The following is a 20,681-nucleotide window of genomic DNA, read 5'->3' as shown; positions in this document are numbered from 1 at the left end:
CTTATAAAAGGCATAAATAAAGCATACATAAAGGCTTCATAAGCACCACATAAAGGCTTCATAAGCACCACATAAAGGCTTCATAAGCACCACATAAAGGCTTCATAAGCACCACATAAAGGCTTCATAAGCACCACATAAAGGCTTCATAAGCACCACATAAAGGCTTCATAAGCACCACATAAAGGCTTCATAAGCACCACATAAAGGCTTCATAAGCACCACATAAAGGCTTCATAAGCACCACATAAATGCTTCACAAATCTATAAGCGCATTTATCAATTGTGTATAAACATAGTGTGTTATGACATTTGGCAGCTCACCCTACAGTGGGAAGGACCTGTCACCTTTTACACAGAATTTATAGAGTATGACATACGCTTATAGATTTGCGAAGCATTTATGTAGTGCTTATGTAGCCTTTATAAGTTGTACTTTGTTTAAAGTGGGACCAAATGATGAGATCTGTAAAAACACTAGTGGTGGTGGCTAGTCATTCTCTCTGTACCAATCCTCCAGAACATTCACCTGAGAGGTGGTACTGTCTGTCAGGGGCATTAGTGGTGGTGGCTAGTCATTCTCTCTGTATCAATCCTCCAGAACATTCACCTGAGAGGTGGTACTGTCTGTCAGGGGCATTAGTGGTGGTGGCTAGTCATTCTCTCTGTACCAATCCTCCAGAACATTCACCTGAGAGGTGGTACTGTCTGTCAGGGGCACTAGTGGTGGTGGCTAGTCATTCTCTCTGTACCAATCCTCCAGAACATTCACCTGAGAGGTGGTACTGTCTGTCAGGGGCATTAGTGGTGGTGGCTAGACATTCTCTCTGTACCAATCCTCCAGAACATTCACCTGAGAGGTGGTACTGTCTGTCAGGGGCATTAGTGGTGGTGGCTAGTCATTCTCTCTGTACCAATCCTCCAGAACACACTCACCTGAGAGGTGGAATACTGTCTGTCAGGGGCATTAGTGGTGGAGGTTGCAGGGTTCTGCTTTCGTCTGAAATTAGAGGCACACAGAGCTTTTTGTACTGGGTTGAGAAAATTCCCTGTGACTACTCACCAATGATTGAATACCTATTTGTAACATGAAGACACCGAACTATTGGTGAGTGTTCACCAAACAGCCTACACAGTACCAGATGACCAGACGACAGACAAAGGTGACATTTCAATCAAATTAAAACATGTTTAGTGAGCTTTGCATTTTTTGAGGCATTTGATAATTGATCACTCTTCTGTTAGGAGGAAGCAGAACACAGCTCCACAAAATAACACAGCCAATGTGACTTGCTCTAAGAGTAAGCATTTACTAAATGACTGAACTGTAAAAATGTAAAAGAAAGTCAAGGGCAGAACTTGACTGGAAGCCAAAGAAAACACGTGTGTGTGTGTGTGTGTGTGTGTGTGTGCGTGTGCGTGTGCGTGTGTGGAGAGAGCCAGAAAGGCACACTATGAAACAGAGAGGAAAAAGATATGAAAGCCAACACATTGATACATCCAGGAGCCATATCATGGTGGTGATTTGCACCATTTCACACTCATTTAAAAAGGACAGCTGCAGGATGGTGGAGCCAGGGAAGAATATGGAGGCCTTGTCAAGAACAAGGGAGTTTTAAAATAATGCTTTGGCTACACTAACCTCCACTACACAGCTCTCAGTGATGCTGACAAGCTGATGACATTCCAGAGGCATCGCGTCTGCGCCACACACACACACTAATAATCCCAAATAACTTCCCTTTCCCAAAGCCTGGAAAATCTGGAATTACACTAAATATTATAAACATGTCATTATGCAACAGAATATACAAAAGTCGTCTAGAATGAGCTTTTTCTCAAATCTAACAAAAATGTATTTGTCACATGCAACGGGTGTAGACTTAACCGTGACAATAGTAACAAGAGGAATAAAATACACAAGAAAGGAGCTATATTTTGTATTGAACCTTTATTTAACTAGGCAAGTCCGTTAAGAACACATTCTTATTTTCAATGACTCCCAATCCCGGCCGGATGTGATACAGCCTGGATTCGAACCAGGGACTGTAGTGACGCCTCTTGCACTGAGATGCAGTGTCTTAGACCGCTGCCCCACTCGGGAGCCGAGTACGAGTACCAGATCAATGGTTTGGGTAACCATTAATGAACTATTTAGCAGTCTTATGGCTAGGGGGCAGAAGCTGTCTTGGAGCCTGTTTTCCAGCTGTATTTTATGTGAATTTACTGTACAGATTTCAGAGATGTAATATGCCAGGAGATGTAATATGCCAGGAGATGTAATATGCCAGGAGATGTAATATGCCAGGAGATGTAATATGCCAGGAGATGTAATATGCCAGGAGATGTAATATGCCAGGAGATGTAATATGCCAGGAGATGTAATATGCCAGGAGATGTAATATGCCAGGAGATGTAATATGCCAGGAGATGTAATATGCCAGGAGATGTAATATGCCAGGAGATGTAATATGCCAGGAGATGTAATATGCCAGGAGATGTAATATGCCAGGAGATGTAATATGCCAGGAGATGTAATATGCCAGGAGATGTAATATGCCAGGAGATGTAATATGCCAGGAGATGTAATATGCCAGGAGATGTAATATGCCAGGAGATGTAATATGCCAGGAGATGTAATATGCCAGGAGATGTAATATGCCAGGAGATGTAATATGCCAGGAGATGTAATATGCCAGGAGATGTAATATGCCAGGAGATGTAATATGCCAGGAGATGTAATATGCCAGGAGATGTAATATGCCAGGAGATCTGCCCCATTTGGCACCTCAACGGTGTGTTAACTTTGATCTCTTTGATGTTTTTACAAACTGTTTTGTTGATGTGTGGCAACAGCTGGTTGCGCCTATAGCCCTATTCGGTCAGGATTCGTTTTACTGGGGAGGATAGGGACGTACAATTATGTGCACAAGCACAAATCACCACATCCGTCATTTAAGTCCGGTCCAAATATGCCATGTGGGTCATTTTTTACAAAGCAGGAGAATAATAATTCCAAACGGGAAGAACAAAAACAACAGTTTTTCGATTAAATCCAAGGTCCTCTGAATAGAGTCCCATGCGAATCGACATCCCTGTGTATTGAGAGAAATGTCTGCGTTTGTTGCTCGCGGATTGAGCAAGAAAACAATAATTAAGTCAGATACATGTATGCTTATAACAAAGTGCTGCTCAAAGCCTACAGAACCGTGGATATTATAGTTATATAGTATTTGCCCCCCTTTCTAATGGTTCTGCACATTTTTTGATACCGAATGTTATCAGATCAACCAAAACCTAATATCAGATAAAGGCAACAAATCACAACATTTACATACTTATTTAATTTATTTCATAAAGTTATGGAAAACCCAATGCCCCTGTGTGAAAAAAGAATGGCCTCCTTTACACTCAATAACTGGTTGTGCCACCTTGAGCTGCAACGAATGCAACCAAATACTTCCTGTGTCACGCCTTGGTCTTAGTATTTTGTGTTTTCTTTATTATTTGTTCAGGCCAGGGTGTGACATGGGTTATTGTGTTGTCGTATTGGGGGTTTTTGTAGGCATTGGGATTGTGGTTGATTAGGGGTGTGTCGAGTGTAGGCTTGGCTGCCTGAGGCGGTTCTCAATCAGAGTCAGGTGTTTCTCGTTGTCTCTGATTGGGAACCGTATTTAGGTAGCCTGAGTTTCACTTTGTATTTCGTGGGTGATTGTTCCTGTCTCTGTGTAGTGTTCACCAGATAGGCTGTAATAAGTTTCACGTTCCGTTTGTTGTTTTCGTATTTTGTATAGTTATTTCATGTATCGTCACTTTTCATTCATTAAAGACATGAGTAACCACGCTGCATTTCGGTCCGACTCTCTTTCAACAAACGAAGAACGCCGTTACATCCTGTAGTTGTTGACCACTCTCTCACATTGCTGTGGAGGAATTTTGGCCCACTAACAATTCACTTTTTCACACAATTGGGGAAATGGGTGTTGCGTAACATATATGAATACATTTGTAAACTCAGGTTCCCTTTATCTAATACTAGGTTTTAGTTGAAGATCTGATAACATTCAGTATGAAAAATAGAGAAACTCAGAACGGGGGCAAATCCTTTTTCATGGCACCATGTATATACGAAGGGCCAACATGTCTCAACTTTCACGGTGAATGCTTTTGTTTCTACGTTTTGCCGCCAACTAATTGAACATCGACCAAGTTCGCCAGTAAAAAATGATTGAGCCTATTTATTAAAGCAACCGTTGCTGTTTATAAAGCAGCATTACATCGATCTAGACTTTTAGAAATGACTAGTTCACTTTCTGGGGGGGCATTTATGATGTCTTCCACTGTGGATCGCTATAATATCCTAATGATTATGATCCAACTACCTCAATTCAAATATTATGTCGACCAATGGCGTGTTTTCATGTATGACAAGGGAAGCCAAGCTTCCCAAAAACATGTTGACATGAAAATAAAACCATTTTTGGGGGGGGGAGGAATTGTCCTTCAATTTGCATGTGGCTGAATGTATCTCACCAGAGAAAGCATCAGAGAGAGCAAAACAGCGCCCCTCTGTCTCTGTATGTGCAGCCCATCTATCTGATGCTGTCTGGTCAAAGAGAATATGAAAATTTGGCGCTCACATAATTGAATTTAATAGCAAGGGAATTCAGCAAGAATTTGGCTCCCCTTGATAATTTTTTAAATAAAAGCGTTGAGCTAAACTGAGTGACTACCGCAATGAAAAAGTGTTAAGGGAAACCAGTTTGGAATTGGCAATACACCAATCACATTACATCAAAACCAAAACGTCATTGAAATTTAAAAAACGTCCTCTGGTGGCTCTCCTAAATTAGCCATGGACGGAGATAGGGATTTGGACTCTGATCCCAGCCATAAAAATCACACTGTGCATATGTAGCTAGATATGGTAGGCCAATGTTAACTAGCTGGCTCATCGTTGCACATGAAAGTAAGTTAGGCCTAGGACAACAAACTAAAATAATGTAAACTACTATATGTTAGAGTCATAGACCATTTTGGCAACATGAAAGGGAATGGTGGTATTGGCGTTCCTCTAAGAGGATGGTGGTACTGGCGTTCCTCTAAAAGGATGGTGGTACTGGCGTTCCTCTAAGAGGATGGTGGTATTGGCGTTCCTCTAAGAGGATGGTGGTATTGGCGTTCCTCTAAGAGGATGGTGGTACTGGCGTTCCTCTAAGAGGATGGTGGTACTGGCGTTCCTCTAAGAGGGTGGTGGTACTGGCGTTCCTCTAAGAGGTTGGTGGTACTGGCGTTCCTCTAAGAGGATGGTGGTACTGGCGTTCCTCTAAGAGGATGGGGGTACTGGCGTTCCTCTAAGAGGATGGGGGTACTGGCGTTCCTCTAAGAGGATGGGGAAGGGATCAAGCAATATGCTTTGTGGACTTCAGACAGATGTTGCTCTCTGGTCTTGTGATGAAACAAATGTATGTGTGGTTGAATTTATTCTGCCTGTTGTCTTGGCTTTATATAATTACAGTGGCGTATGAACTAGCGGGTTATTGAGCAGAAACAACAATTATCTACAACACAGGTTGTAATATGGCCTTTTTCCCCCCTTGGCTTCACCATTGATTTTACCCACGCACCGCTACCGATTGTGACACTATACCAAAAATTGTGTGGTCTGGTTTAGAAACTTTGGACCCAAACTCAGGTTCTAAGTGTAGCCTGTTATTACCTGGACATGTTTAAATATCTTCATGCCTAGATTTTTATTTTTTTTACTTCCAAGCTTCAATTTATTGAGAAAAAAATTATTATTACAGCAGGCAGTTTGGAAAAGACTAACCCGTCCGAATTTTCCTCTGAAATAATGAACATTCTGGGGTAGGAATAATTACATACCCATCGTTCTCTAGTAATACTAGTCCCGTGTGAATAGGGCATAATATAATTACATAACCAAATGAACACTTTCCCAATCGCTCCTCTGGAAGCTAAGCCAGTCTAGAACAGGGTTATGTTCACAATGCACACATTTTAAGAAAACTGTCTGAAACTGAGTTCGTTTGTCCAATAAGGAATGCTCATTTTCTTTCAAAATGTTTCACTACGGTGTGCCCTAATGAACACGACCCAGATGAGCCTCTCGAAGCCATCCTGATGGAAAGGCATTTGTGTTCTCTCCCTCTCTCTCTAATGAGTGTGTTCTCTCCCTAATGAGTGTGTTCTCTCCCTAATGAGTGTGTTCTCTCCCTCTCTCTCTAATGTGTTCTCTCCCTCTCTCCCGAATGAGTGTGTTCTCTCCCTAATGAGTGTGTTCTCTCCCTAATGAGTGTGTTCTCTCCCCAATGAGTGTGTTCTCTCCCCAATGAGTGTGTTCTCTCCCTAATGAGTGTGTTCTCTCCCTCTCTCTCTAATGAGTGTGTTCTCTCTCTAATGAGTGTGTTCTCTCTCTAATGAGTGTGTTCTCTCTCTAATGAGTGTGTTCTCTCCCTAATGAGTGTGTTCTCTCCCTAATGAGTGTGTTCTCTCCCTAATGAGTGTGTTCTCTCCCTAATGAGTGTGTTCTCTCCCTAATGAGTGTGTTCTCTCCCTCTCTCCCTAATGAGTGTGTTCTCTCCCTCTCTCCCTAATGAGTGTGTTCTCTCTCTCTAATGAGTGTGTTCTCTCTCTCTAATGAGTGTGTTCTCTCCCTAATGAGTGTGTTCTCTCCCTAATGAGTGTGTTCTCTCCCTAATGAGTGTGTTCTCTCCCTAATGAGTGTGTTCTCTCCCTAATGAGTGTGTTCTCTCCCTAATGAGTGTGTTCTCTCCCCCTCTCCCTAATGAGTGTGTTCTCTCTCTCTAATGAGTGTGTTCTCTCCCTAATGAGGGTGTTCTCTCCCTAATGAGTGTGTTCTCTCCCTAATGAGTGTGTTCTCTCCCTAATGAGTGTGTTCTCTCCCTAATGAGTGTGTTCTCTCTCTCTAATGAGTGTGTTCTCTCCCTAATGAGTGTGTTCTCTCCCTAATGAGTGTGTTCTCTCCCTCTCTCTCTAATGAGTGTGTTCTCTCCCTAATGAGTGTGTTCTCTCCCTAATGAGTGTGTTCTCTCCCTAATGAGTGTGTTCTCTCCCTCTCTCTCTAATGAGTGTGTTCTCTCCCTAATGAGTGTGTTCTCTCCCTAATGAGTGTGTTCTCTCCCTCTCTCTCTAATGAGTGTGTTCTCTCCCTAATGAGTGTGTTCTTTCCCTCTCTCTCTAATGAGTGTGTTCTCTCCCTAATGAGTGTGTTCTCTCTCTAATGAGTGTGTTCTCTCCCTAATGAGTGTGTTCTCTCCCTAATGAGTGTGTTCTCTCCCTAATGAGTGTGTTCTCTCCCTAATGAGTGTGTTCTCTCCCTAATGAGTGTGTTCTCTCCCTCTCTCTCTAATGAGTGTGTTCTCTCCCTAATGAGTGTGTTCTCTCCCTAATGAGTGTGTTCTCTCCCTAATGAGTGTGTTCTCTCCCTAATGAGTGTGTTCTCTCCCTAATGAGTGTGTTCTCTCCCTCTCTCTCTAATGAGTGTGTTCTCTCCCTAATGAGTGTGTTCTCTCCCTAATGAGTGTGTTCTCTCCCTAATGAGTGTGTTCTCTCCCTAATGAGTGTGTTCTCTCCCTAATGAGTGTGTTCTCTCCCTCTCTCTCTAATGAGTGTGTTCTCTCCCTAATGAGTGTGTTCTCTCCCTAATGAGTGTGTTCTCTCCCTAATGAGTGTGTTCTCTCCCTAATGAGTGTGTTCTCTCCCTCTCTCTCTAATGAGTGTGTTCTCTCCCTAATGAGTGTGTTCTCTCTCTAATGAGTGTGTTCTCTCCCTCTCTCTCTAATGAGTGTGTTCTCTCCCTAATGAGTGTGTTCTCTCCCTAATGAGTGTGTTCTCTCCCTAATGAGTGTGTTCTCTCCCTAATGAGTGTGTTCTCTCCCTAATGAGTGTGTTCTCTCCCTCTCTCCCTAATGAGTGTGTTCTCTCCCTAATGAGTGTGTTCTCTCTCTCTAATGAGTGTGTTCTCTCTCTCTAATGAGTGTGTTCTCTCCCTAATGAGTGTGTTCTCTCCCTAATGAGTGTGTTCTCTCTCCCTAATGAGTGTGTTCTCTCTCCCTAATGAGTGTGTTCTCTCCCTAATGAGTGTGTTCTCTCCCTCTCTCCCTAATGAGTGTGTTCTCTCCCTAATGAGTGTGTTCTCTCTCTCTAATGAGTGTGTTCTCTCCCTAATGAGTGTGTTCTCTCTCCCTAATGAGTGTGTTCTCTCCCTAATGAGTGTGTTCTCTCTCCCTAATGAGTGTGTTCTCTCCCTAATGAGTGTGTTCTCTCCCTAATGAGTGTGTTCTCTCCCTCTCTCTCTAATGAGTGTGTTCTCTCCCTAATGAGTGTGTTCTCTCTCTAATGAGTGTGTTCTCTCCCTCTCTCTCTAATGAGTGTGTTCTCTCCCTAATGAGTGTGTTCTCTCCCTAATGAGTGTGTTCTCTCCCTAATGAGTGTGTTCTCTCCCTCTCTCCCTAATGAGTGTGTTCTCTCCCTAATGAGTGTGTTCTCTCTCTCTAATGAGTGTGTTCTCTCTCTCTAATGAGTGTGTTCTCTCCCTAATGAGTGTGTTCTCTCCCTAATGAGTGTGTTCTCTCTCCCTAATGAGTGTGTTCTCTCTCCCTAATGAGTGTGTTCTCTCTCCCTAATGAGTGTGTTCTCTCCCTAATGAGTGTGTTCTCTCTCCCTAATGAGTGTGTTCTCTCTCCCTAATGAGTGTGTTCTCTCTCCCTAATGAGTGTGTTCTCTCCCTAATGAGTGTGTTCTCTCCCTAATGAGTGTGTTCTCTCCCTCTCTCCCTAATGAGTGTGTTCTCTCCCTCTCTCCCTAATGAGTGTGTTCTGTCCCTAATGAGTGTGTTCTCTCCCTCTCTCTCTAATGAGTGTGTTCTCTCCCTAATGAGTGTGTTCTCTCCCTAATGAGTGTGTTCTCTCCCTCTCTCTCTAATGAGTGTGTTCTCTCCCTAATGAGTGTGTTCTCTCCCTCTCTAATGAGTGTGTTCTCTCCCTCTCTAATGAGTGTGTTCTCTCCCTAATGAGTGTGTTCTCTCCCTAATGAGTGTGTTCTCTCCCTCTCTGATGAGTGTATTCTCTCCCTAATGAGTGTGCACACTAAGTAGCAGTAGAATGTGGTAGTGTACTACGTAGTGTATACCTTAGTGCAGACCAGGTGTTGAGGTCAGGGTCACTCGACTGGAGCAGGAGGGTTCTCTGTTTCTCATCCAGGGCTCGGCTCAGCCACCACCTCCCCTTTGAATAAGAATGATATATTGAAATGGAATTGAACCCATCCCTGAATAAGACACATAATAGAGAAAGCTGTAGTAAGTGGTCGCCTAGTGGTCGCCTCGTGGTCGCCTCGTGGTCGCCTCGTGGTCGCCTCGTGGTCGCCTCGTGGTCGCCTCAGGAACAGCCTTACATGCTTACTACACCTGATTTCTATAAGCAGTATGCTTAGAAATATGTTTCAGCCATAAACACATTGACAATTGTTGATTTAAGACAAAACAAACTGTCAAAGACATAATATTTACACTACCACCAGGTATCCAAAATGACTGAGTCCAGTCTGAGAAACGGTCCTGAGACAGTAGTATAGAATATACTGTTGTGTTATGTTGTGGTTTTCAGACCCCTTGACTTTTTCCACGTTATTCTAAAATGTATTACGTTTTTTCCCCCCCTCAATCTGAACACAATACCCCATAATGACAAAGCAAAAACTGAAATGTCAAGTTTACTTAAGTATTCAGACCCTTTACTCAGTACTTTGTTGAAGCATCTTTGGCAGCGATTACAGCCTCGGGTCTTCGCTACAACCTTGGGTATGACACTACAAGCTTGGCACACCTTTATCTGGGGAGTTTGTCCAATTCCTCTCTGCAGATCCTCTCAAGCTCTGTCAGGTTGGATGGGGAGCGTCACGACCCAGCTATTTTCAGGTCTCTCCAGAGATGTTCGATCGGATTCAAGTCCGGGCTCTGGCTGGGCCACTCAAGAACATTCAGAGACTTGTCCCAAAGCCACTCCTGTGTTGTCTTGGCTGTGTGCTTAGGGTCATTGTCCTGTTGGAAGGTGAACCATGGCCCCAGTCCGAGATCCTGAGCAGGTTTTCATCAAGGAACTCTGTACTTTGCTCCGTTCATCTTTCCCTCGATCCTGACTAGTCTCCCAGTCCCTGCCGCTGAAAAACATCCCCACAGTATGATGCTGCCACCACCATGCTTCACCATTGTGATGGTGCCAGGTTTCCTCGAGATGTGACGTGGGCAGTCAGGCCAAAGAGTTCAATCTTGCTTTCCTTTGGTGCCTTTTAGCAAACTCCAAGCGGGCTGTCATGTGCCTTTTAATGAGGAGTGGCTTCCGTCTGGCCTCTCTTCCATAAAGGCCTGATTGGTGGACTGCTGCAGAGATGGTTGTCCTTCTGGAAGGTTCTCCCATCACAGAGGACCTCTAGAGCTCTGTTAGAGTGACCATCGGGTTCTTGTTCACCTCCCTGACCAAGGCTCTTCTCCCCCGATTGCTCAGTTTGGCAGGGCTGCCAGCTCTAGGAAGAGTCTTGGTGGTTCCAAACTTATTCTATTTAAAAAAATATGGAGGCCACTGTGTTCTTGGGGCCCTTCAATGCTGTAGACCTTTTTTGGTACCCTTCCCCATACATGTGCCTCGATACAATCCTGTCTCTGCGCTCTACGAACAATTCCTTCGACCTCACAGCTTGGTGCTTTTTGCTCTGACATGCACTGTTAACTGTGGGAACTTTATAAAGACAGGTGTGTGCCTTTCCAAATCATGTCCAATCAATGTCATTTACCACAGGTGGACTCCAATCAAGTTGTAGAAACATCTCAAGGATGATCAATGGAAACAGGATGCACCTGAGCTCAATTTCGAGTCTCATAGCAAAGGGTCATCAGTCATGTAAATAAGGTATCTGTTTTTTATTTTTAATACATTTGCAAAAATGTCTAAAAACCTGTTTTCACTGTCATAATGGGGTATTGTGTGTAGATTGAGAGAAAAATGTGTTTTAATCCATTTTGGAATAAGGCTGTAACGTAACAAAATATGGAAAAGGGGAAGGGGTCTGAATACTTTCCGAATGCCCTGTATGTAGTGTTATGTTGTAATATATTATGGTTGTGATATATGTTGTGTTGTTGTGATATGTTATGTCGTACCTTGGGGGTGATTTTACAGAGGACACAGAACTTGCTAGTGCCGGTGGCTTCCTTCAGGTATTCCTCATTCACCAGCTCCCGTGCCAGGGCTTTCCAGCAGGGCTCAGAGACACTCTTCCCAGCTCCAAACAGAGGGTGGCACCGGTACTTCTCAGGAACCCTTTGAGAGTACTGGAAGAAGAAGAACAAGGTCAAGTTCATTAGGCACCAAGTAGACTAACGGAAACAGAGTGGGACAACCTGGACACAATCATTTTCTGTTTTCTGTTTTGTTCCAGTATGCCCTAATGAACATGACCCAGCCCAAAACTCTCAAACTCACTGATCCACGGAGGAACAGGATGGGGGCTGAGGAGCCGAATCTCTCCCCCATAGCACTGACGGCTCCCATCAGCTGGAATGCCAACACACCGTAATCCTGACGCCCACCGTCTACTGTGTCATTTACACAGACTCTGTTCACCGCCCTGAAAACACACACATTCCCAATGGATGATCTTAAACAGGGCTGTCCAACCCTCTTCCTGGAGATCTACTGTCCTGTAGGTTTTCAGTCCAACCCTAATTTAGCATATCTGATTCAGCTAGTTGAGGTCTTGTTGAGCAGCTAATTAGTAGAATCAGGTGTGTTAAATTAGGGTTGGACTGAAATCCCATAGGACAGTAGATCTCCGGGAAGAGGGTTGGACTGAAATCCCACAGGACAGTAGATCTCCGGGAAGAGGGTTGGACTGAAATCCCACAGGACAGTAGATCTCCAGGAAGAGGGTTGTGGTGAAAACCTACAGGACAGTAGATCTCCAGGAAGAGGGTTGGAGTGAAAACCTACAGGACAGTAGATCTCCAGGAAAAGGATTGGGCAGCCCTGGTCTAAAAGAACCCAAAGATGGTGGAAACAGAACGCAGTAAACAGTGCATGTCATGTGGAGCTAATATAACACGTGGATGTTATTTTACATAGAACAGAATAGAAAATTGCTGGCAAAACACCCACCCAGATCGGCAGTTGTCACAGCACTGGTCAGTTCCCATGATGCCCGAGGTTACCTTTCGAAGCTGTTTGTCTTCAAAGTGGGAGAGGATCAGCCTAAAGAGAAATGAAATGTGAAGCAATACTTTGAATACAGGTAGCTATTGACACAATATACTATATGTACCTAAAACATGTATCACTCATTACAGAACAAGACTGAGCAGGAACAAGACTTACTTCCTTCTGCACTTGGATGAGTTGAGATACAAGTCCATTTTGCCCATCATTTTGAGCTTGTAGCCCCGGAATTTGTTGTTTGCTACCTGGTTGATGAGAAACCTGTACAGAACAACATCAAAAGACTCAGTTCAGGTCTGGGTTTCACTAATCTGAACTCTGAAGGCTTCATGCCAAGATAGTATTATTTATTTATTATAACTGTCTTGTCTACTATTTAGGAACTTATATATTTTTACATTCTCATAACATAATCACAAAAAAGAGTGACCTGTTTAATTTGAGATCTGCTGGTGCCCACAGGACGTGACAGGCACTTGGAAGTCCATCTCTCCCAGCACGTCCAATCTCCTGGTAGTAAGACTCCATCTCCTTAGGGGCTCCATAATGGATCACCTTCCTGATGTCAGCCTTGTTGATCCCCATTCCAAAAGCAACTGTAGCCACAATACACTGAAAACAATTAACAAAAACATATAAGTATGCTTGCATACAGAGGTGGACAATGTTTTTTATGTGTTTGCGTGCCTGTATAGAATTGGCAAAGAACCACAAACTGATTTATATTTGGAAAGAAGAGACTAATTAAACTAAATGTGGAATATATTTTGCTACTATCAATCTCTACACAGTATAGCAATAAATCTAACCCACCTGGATTTCATTTTAAATATTTGAAACTAGTTTTTGTTTCTTAAAGATTTAAAAGCACACCTGGATTTCATCCCTCATGAAGGTATGCTGGGTCTCCCTCCTCTGCTTGATGCCCAGACCAGCATGGTATACACCACACGTGACACCCAGCGAGGTCAGAGTGGAGGTCACACGCTCAGCCTCTTTCCTCGAGGGGCAGTACACAATAGAAGACCCTTCAAACTCATAACTCCCCCTGAAATAGCCAACAGCAAATGAGACACACAAAAAAGACACAAAAAAAAGCTATTTTGATCTAATTGGTCGAAGCGTTGTGGGAGGATTGTGCCGAGTATCATCTACTGAATACATTTTTATATCCTGCATCTGCTCAGACATTCCATGTCATCTTTTCCTATACAAATAAAACATGGATATTAATATCATTACTATGATAAAAGCTGGCTCCATATTCACCAATATTCCCAAAAGCATATATACATTACATATACTGTATTAAAAACCCACATCATATAACTAGGTCTACTGAAGTATTTTATTAACCTTCATTCAGTATATGGACCTAAATATATGTTGACCTATAAGCAATTAATATATAGGCCTACCCAGTGGTCTTCTTCAGGAAGCCATTCAGGTCCTGAAACACGCCCCCAGACTTGCGTTTGACGTCCAGGTAGAGGTTGGGCCGGTCGAAGGAGGTGCAGGTGACGATGGGGTGCTCCAGGTTCAGACTCTTCACTATGTCCTCCCTGATGGATGGGCTTGCAGTGGCAGTCAGCGCCACGATGGGAACCTGAACACGGAACACAGTCAATGGGAACCTGAACACAGAACACAGTCAAGGGGAACCTGAACACAGTCAAGGGGAACCTGAACACAGAACACAGTCAAGGGGAACCTGAACACAGAACACAGTCAAGGGGAACCTGAACACAGAACACAGTCAAGGGGAACCTGAACACAGAACACAGTCAATGGGAACCTGAACACGGAACAGTCAATGGGAACCTGAACACAGAACACAGTCAAGGGGAACCTGAACACAGAACACAGTCAAGGGGAACCTGAACACAGAACACAGTCAATGGGAACTTGAACACGGAACACAGTCAATGGGAACCTGAACACAGAACACAGTCAAGGGGAACCTGAACAAGGCAACACAGTTAATGGGAAACTGAACACGCAACACAGTCAATGGGAAACTGAACACGCAACACAGTCATTCACAATCCTGGTAAAACTTCACTTGACACCATCGTAAGTCCTGCACATAAGAGTACCATGAGAAGGATGTCAGCGTTTGCCAACTGTCCATGATACATAGAATTATGTAGCTGACCTGTTATGCAACATCTGTTATGTCCTCATTAGGACATGACTACATAAGAATTATGACGGAGGATCTAATTGATAATATATTGTTTAAGATGATGGCTGTCTGATAGAATAGAATAAAACTTTATTGTCCATTCAGGATGGACATTTTTCTTTGGCATCACCAAATGATGTATGCAATGAGAGACTAATATTCTTACGTTAGGTAGACTTCTCTTCAGGTTTCCCAGACTCCTGTATGCACCTCTGAAGTCATGGCCCCACTCAGAGATACAATGAGCCTCATCCACTGCTATCAAAGAGATTCCTGCAGGACAAGCACAGCAGAATGCAGAGATAACTCAGCACAGAATAGTTATTTTTCCCCAAAACATAAAGATCATCTTTAGAGTTAAATTATTGTTTGTCCATTGCCTACCAATGAACTTAAGATAATCTTTGTTCTAAAGATGTTTTTGGGAAACACCATCTGTTAAATGTATAAAAAGACAATGGGATATATCTGTATAAATGTATACTGAGATATATTTAAAAGAAAGTCATGAATTGGGACATAGAGTTCACTCACCTATACTTCTATCGAGCTGTTCGAGTAGAGATATATTGCCTGAGCAGTATTCTGGGGTCATGTATACAACTCTGTATTGCCCCCTAAAGACAGAATAAGGTCATGTTATTTTCTGCCTAGTTGGTACATAAGCAGGCTTTACTTATAACAGAGGTGCAAAACTCAGGCTTTCCAGTTCCACAGTCCTGCTAGATGTTGTTTAGTCTTAAAGTAACTCTATGCAGAAAACGCACCGCTATTTCCTGGATGCTAAAACTAAGTTTGCCTAATTTCAGTTTGTGACAAAATAAGATTGTCTATAATATCATTGTACCATCCAAACCACTGAAATATATTTAATAACCAAAAATATGGTTGTTTCAGCTGGTGTACAAAAAGAGGCAAAAACAAAACTTAAGAACTGGAAGCATAGAAATAGTGCACCTAGAACATATCTACCTCTTACATTTTCTTTCAAGTAGAATGATAGATCTATAACTTACATTTCTATGTGAATTTGAGTCACCCAAGAAGTTACATATTGCCACTTTAATTGATCAATTTACAGTCCATACAGCTGGTAAACTCGGTACATTGTGTGCCTGGGAGCTGACTTATGACATTGGTAGCCTGGTCCCAGATCTGTTTGCTCTGGCCAACTTCATTGCTCATTGTCACTGGCATGACAAGGAGTTGACATGATAGCACAAACAGACCGGCACTCAGGCTACAATGCCCCTTGGCTGTAAAAAGTGTAAATGAGTATATTACACATCATGACAGAACAGAGGAGAGGGTGCAGTAATTTTTAATAGTAAAAAGAAAAATCTTGCACCCCGTCCAATTTTCGGCCTATTTGCGGGTTAGTCTGATGCGGGACTTCTCACATAGTTGGGTGGCACCCACCTACTAAACATCCCTTTAGGCACATATCACATGATTTATTTTTTTTGAAAAGGAGCTTACTGTTTCAAGCCGGCTAAAACATTTTTGGTCTGAGCAGAGCCAAGAAAACAAGCTGGAATGTTGGACATTCTGGAAAATAAATAGAAAATGCTACGTTGTTGCAGGGGAACATCACCATGATCCCACCTGGACAGCATTTTAGCATTCAGGTTGTGGAACGTTGCAGATAGAAACATCATGAATAGAGCTGACATGGTTCCTTATTCTACATGTTAGAGGGGTGTTTGTTCTACATGCTGTTTTTCTATCTGCATGTTGCACAACGTTATGTCCTGCTGAACGCACCCCTGGCTGACTAGGTGTCACCTATAACCCAAAACGACATGTTTCACTCAGAAGAATATCAACATTCAGCTCTAATGGTTACCAGATACTTCTATTCCTGCAAAACATGTCATTTTCACATTTTTCAATATATATGGGGAAAAACAAGCAATCAAACTCATGTGATTATTTCTATTAATGGCGTATGACAGTCAAAATATGTAAAAAGTAGAAGATGACATTGGTAGGTATGGTATTTTTAAAAGGTTACAGGTGCTAAAATGTTGCTACTCACTCGAGCTGGAGCACTTGGTCCTCCATGAGAGCGATGAGAGGACAGATAACAATGCTGACGCCAACACAGTACACTGGGGGGAACTGGAAGCACAGGCTTTTCCCATACCCTTCAGGGAGACATAGACAAACGCTTCAGTTTAGCTAGTAGAATACCAATGGCTGACATCCTCATTGATTTTACATCACGTTGCATATCTCACCTACTAACCCAAGATGTTCCATTACAGAAAATAGTTAGTTGAATAAGTGATAGCATATTTTCCTTAACTATACTGTGATAATCCTCCCACTCTGTCTACAGAATTTCTTTCTCTTTGCTCTTGTTTTCCTTAATATGAAGTTGGTAGGCGGAGCCGGGAGGGTCGTCAGCGAAACACACCCAAGCCCAGGTGTGTCCCGGGGATAAATACACCCCCCCCCCCCCCCATTCATTGAGGAGACTCTCTCCATGCAAACACAATGTATGTTGGTTTGGTTGTGGCATTTTGTGGTGTTTATTTTGGCTCCATATTATTACCATCTTTGCACGCAACTACACACCATTGTTAATTAAAATATAGTTTACTTTAGTTAAGAAATATATTTTTTGTTATCCCTTGATCTCTGCGTTGTCTCCCTTTCTGTTACGAGCCGGTTCGTGACTATACTCATTCAGCCTGTTTCTGTCACATACTAATTAAAGGATGTTGTCATCTGTAACTATAATTCAAAAAGGCACTCGCACATCTGAGCTATCTTTTTTTGCAGGTGCACAGTAGCAGTTGAATAAAATGATTAAAACTATGAAACACTGGTCTTTATTAAGCTTTACGTATCGACCACACAACCTTCCTCAGAGCTTTTGTGAGTTTTTTTGTGTGACTCTTAACTACAAATGTATTTGCAGTACCCTTGAATATCCACAACTAACTTACACTACTTGTCATACAGGTCTGATTAAATGATGTGCATTGAGGAATGTGCATAGAGATTTCAGAGTCATAAAGAAACCATCCACTAGGTGGCAGTGCAATAGCAGTAGTATAAGTGCAAATACATCAGATTTGAACAAAAGGATGAAAGCCCAATCATTTTTTCTTTTTTATGTACATCTTCGGAGAATATTCATTTACGAACTAAACTTTATTATTGGAACTATACGATGCCATCCATATGGATGCTCATATTACCGTGATGACTTAGTCAATCATAATTAACTTAACACGATGCCGAGTGGGGGGTGGAACTTACCTGTTGCCATGACAACAAGGTTATCTCGCCTCTCCTTCAGAACTGAGTGAATTACTTTCCATTGTACTCTGAAACAGAGGGGATTTGTCTTTCATGTACAAATGACAGAAAGGACAAATTATAATATGAACATATGGGGGGGAGGGGGTGACTTACGGCTTGAAGCGACTATGTCCAAAATACATCTTTAGACATTTGATTTGTTCAGGGAGTGGCTCTGGAAGAGATGGATCTGCATGTGGAGAGCGGGAAAGAGGCCTCAATAGACTGACACAGAAATACACTCACATCTGCCTGAGTACATTTGACACTGGAGGTTAACATCTGCCCGAGTACACAAAGCTGGAGATTAATCCTAAACTGCTATTCTAAAACCCTGCTGTTGGCAACGAGCGAAACTCCTAGAGGGAATTGGATTAATAAGTAGTTTGTGGTATATAGCCAATATGCCATGGCTAAGGGCCGTGTCCAGGCACTCCGCGTTGCGTCGTACATAAGAACATTCCTTAGCCGTGGTATATTGGCCATATAACACACCCGGTTGGGCCTTATTGCTTAAATCTATCTTGACGTGTGATTTTGAATAGGTTTCTGTGTTGGTATTGATTTGTAACAGAGTAGATCATGATTTAATTATAATGCTGGCTATATAGGTCATGGGATTCGTGTAAAGGCTCACCACTATTACCACTGCCTACAGCAGAAAATTATAGCTATTATTAGCTCCTTTGATTAAAATGTACCATCACTCTACTTCAATCAACACACAGTAGACTGAGAGCATCCTCCTTTTACACACACAATAGATTCTAATAAGGCTGTCTATTTGTCAGTCAGTCCATTAGTATTTCTCCACAACAATCTTTGAAACCTAAAACAGCTAAGAAATAGCTCCATCAGTACCAAATTCTTCTTCTTCCTCCAGCTCCTCTATGTCATCCTCCTCATTGCCAGGGCCAGAGGGCATTTCCTCAGGTTGGGATTGTTTCTGTTGAGTCAACCTCTCCACTTCCTCCACACACTGAGGTGAGAAACATCCAAACCACATCATCACACAAGGCACTGGTTCTTAACCAATAGCAGACCTGGGGCAAATGCGTATGTCACATATACTTTTGTACACTTGAAAATATAATACGTACTTGATTTAGTTTGGAGCTCGTACTTTCGGGACTAATCCATTGTCAGGTAGTTATTGTAAAATAAAATATGTTCAATAACTTACCTAGTTAAATAAAAGCAGAACATAAATACATCCATTGGTTCAATTGTACAAGGCAAACAAAAAACTAAGCTAACAAACTCATGGTTTTGACATATTTTATCAATCAGGCTAAGAAACTCACGGTTTTGACATATTTTCTACAAAACATACTAATAAACTCACATTTTTGACATATTTTGACCCAGGCCTGCTATAAGAAGGTTAATGAGAGAAATCCACACCTCAGATGTGCTTGAATGTGTAAAACTGGCTTATTGAGAATGGGCATACTGACTGATGAGAAGTTTGGATAACCTCTGTAAGGATAATGTATCGTAAGAGGGGAAATCCATCGTTCTCTCTGACATCTAGACTATTACCTGTAGCATCTCGCTCTCCAGCTCCACTTCGTACAAAAGGTCTGCAGAGTCATCCAGTGCATTTTTCTCCTTCAATAGAAAAGAGAAAAGAGCAAAGCATTAAGAACCTAATATGGTGGGTGAAGTTGATTGGTGAAGATAATGAATGAGGTCTACTGTAGCTCAATTGTTAGAGCAAGGCTCTTGCAACTTGTGCTGGGACGACACCAGTATCACCATACACTCCTTAGTATTGTGGCAAGGAAACAAAACACGAAGCGGATTTAACTTCTTTAGGAAAACAGTCCTGACGTTGGAAACAATCATCATTATATTGTCATCCAGTCCAATTTATTTCCCAAGCTATAGCACACAATATTTTACATACAGCAGGTTTTTAAAGGACCAAAAGAGTTTGGTCTGCTTGTTTTTATTGTTGCTATGGAAGAAATATTGCGATACTTGTATCGCCACAGCCCAACTTACAACGGCAGGATAGTGGGTTTGATTCCCGGCACCACCCGTGCGTAAAATGTATGCAAGCATGACTAAGTCGCTTTGGAAAAAAGCACCTGCTACATATATTGACTAAGTCGCTTTGGAAAAAAGCACCTGCTACATATATTGACTAAGTCGCTTTGGAAAAAAGCACCTGCTACATATATTGACTAAGTCGCTTTGGATAAAAGCACCTGCTAAATATATTGACTAAGTCGCTTTGGATAAAAGTACCTGCTAAATATATTATTATATGTGACTGCTCAGCTCGATCTTATGAAGCAACATTTGAAATTGTGTTTTTTTCCCACATTGGATAAAAGTAGAGACTTGGAGCTAGAAAATGGCACAGTGCAATCCGTTTTATCACCAAAGCCCCATATACTACCCACCATTGCGACCTGTACGCTCTCGTTGGCTGGCCCTCGCTTCATACTCGTCGCCAAACCCACTGGCTCCATGTCATCTACAAGACCCTGCTAGGTAAAGTCCCCCCTTATCTCAGCTCGCTGGTCACCATAGCATCTCCCACCTGTAGCACACGCTCCAGCAGGTATATCTCTCTAGTCACCCCCAAAACCAATTCTTTCTTTGGCCGCCTCTCCTTCCAGTTCTCTGCTGCCAATGACTGGAACGAACTACAAAAATCTCTGAAACTGGAAACACTTATCTCCCTCACTAGCTTTAAGCACCAACTGTCAGAGCAGCTCACAGATTACTACACCTGTACATAGCCCACCTATAATTTAGCCCAAACAACTACCTCTTTCCCAACTGTATTTAATTTTAATTTATTTATTTATTTTGCTCCTTTGCACCCCATTATTTTTTATTTCTACTTTGCACATTCTTCCATTGCAAAACTACCATTCCAGTATTTTACTTGCTATATTGTATTTACTTTGCCATCATGG

The 20,681-nt window shown here is 42.3% G+C and overlaps 1 protein-coding gene across 3 annotated transcripts in view; it reads right to left on the bottom strand.

Annotated features, from left to right (window-relative positions):
• Nucleotides 1-20,681, bottom strand: part of wrn (WRN RecQ like helicase) — a 40,672-nt gene that overhangs the window by 12,528 nt on the left and 7,463 nt on the right. For all 3 annotated transcript variants that reach the window (XM_020457743.2, XM_031802812.1, XM_031802813.1), the window contains exons 10-26: nt 19,291-19,359; nt 18,610-18,727; nt 17,863-17,938; nt 17,707-17,774; nt 16,475-16,583; nt 15,916-15,984; nt 14,971-15,053; nt 14,603-14,709; nt 13,670-13,857; nt 13,125-13,299; nt 12,682-12,863; nt 12,411-12,512; nt 12,195-12,287; nt 11,523-11,667; nt 11,201-11,371; nt 9,175-9,269; nt 937-1,000 (exon numbers count right to left, since the gene is read on the bottom strand). In XM_020457743.2, coding sequence (XP_020313332.1) covers nt 937-1,000; nt 9,175-9,269; nt 11,201-11,371; nt 11,523-11,667; nt 12,195-12,287; nt 12,411-12,512; nt 12,682-12,863; nt 13,125-13,299; nt 13,670-13,857; nt 14,603-14,709; nt 14,971-15,053; nt 15,916-15,984; nt 16,475-16,583; nt 17,707-17,774; nt 17,863-17,938; nt 18,610-18,727; nt 19,291-19,359 — 1,914 coding nt within the window. The remainder of the gene's footprint in view (nt 1-936; nt 1,001-9,174; nt 9,270-11,200; nt 11,372-11,522; nt 11,668-12,194; nt 12,288-12,410; nt 12,513-12,681; nt 12,864-13,124; nt 13,300-13,669; nt 13,858-14,602; nt 14,710-14,970; nt 15,054-15,915; nt 15,985-16,474; nt 16,584-17,706; nt 17,775-17,862; nt 17,939-18,609; nt 18,728-19,290; nt 19,360-20,681) is intronic.

Source organism: Oncorhynchus kisutch, linkage group LG23 (assembly GCF_002021735.2).
Source record: "Oncorhynchus kisutch isolate 150728-3 linkage group LG23, Okis_V2, whole genome shotgun sequence".
In the NCBI taxonomy this organism is placed as follows: Eukaryota; Metazoa; Chordata; class Actinopteri; order Salmoniformes; family Salmonidae; genus Oncorhynchus; species Oncorhynchus kisutch.
The sequence above is the reverse complement of the archived record's forward strand: the minus strand, read 5'-3'. Positions and strand labels throughout refer to the sequence as shown.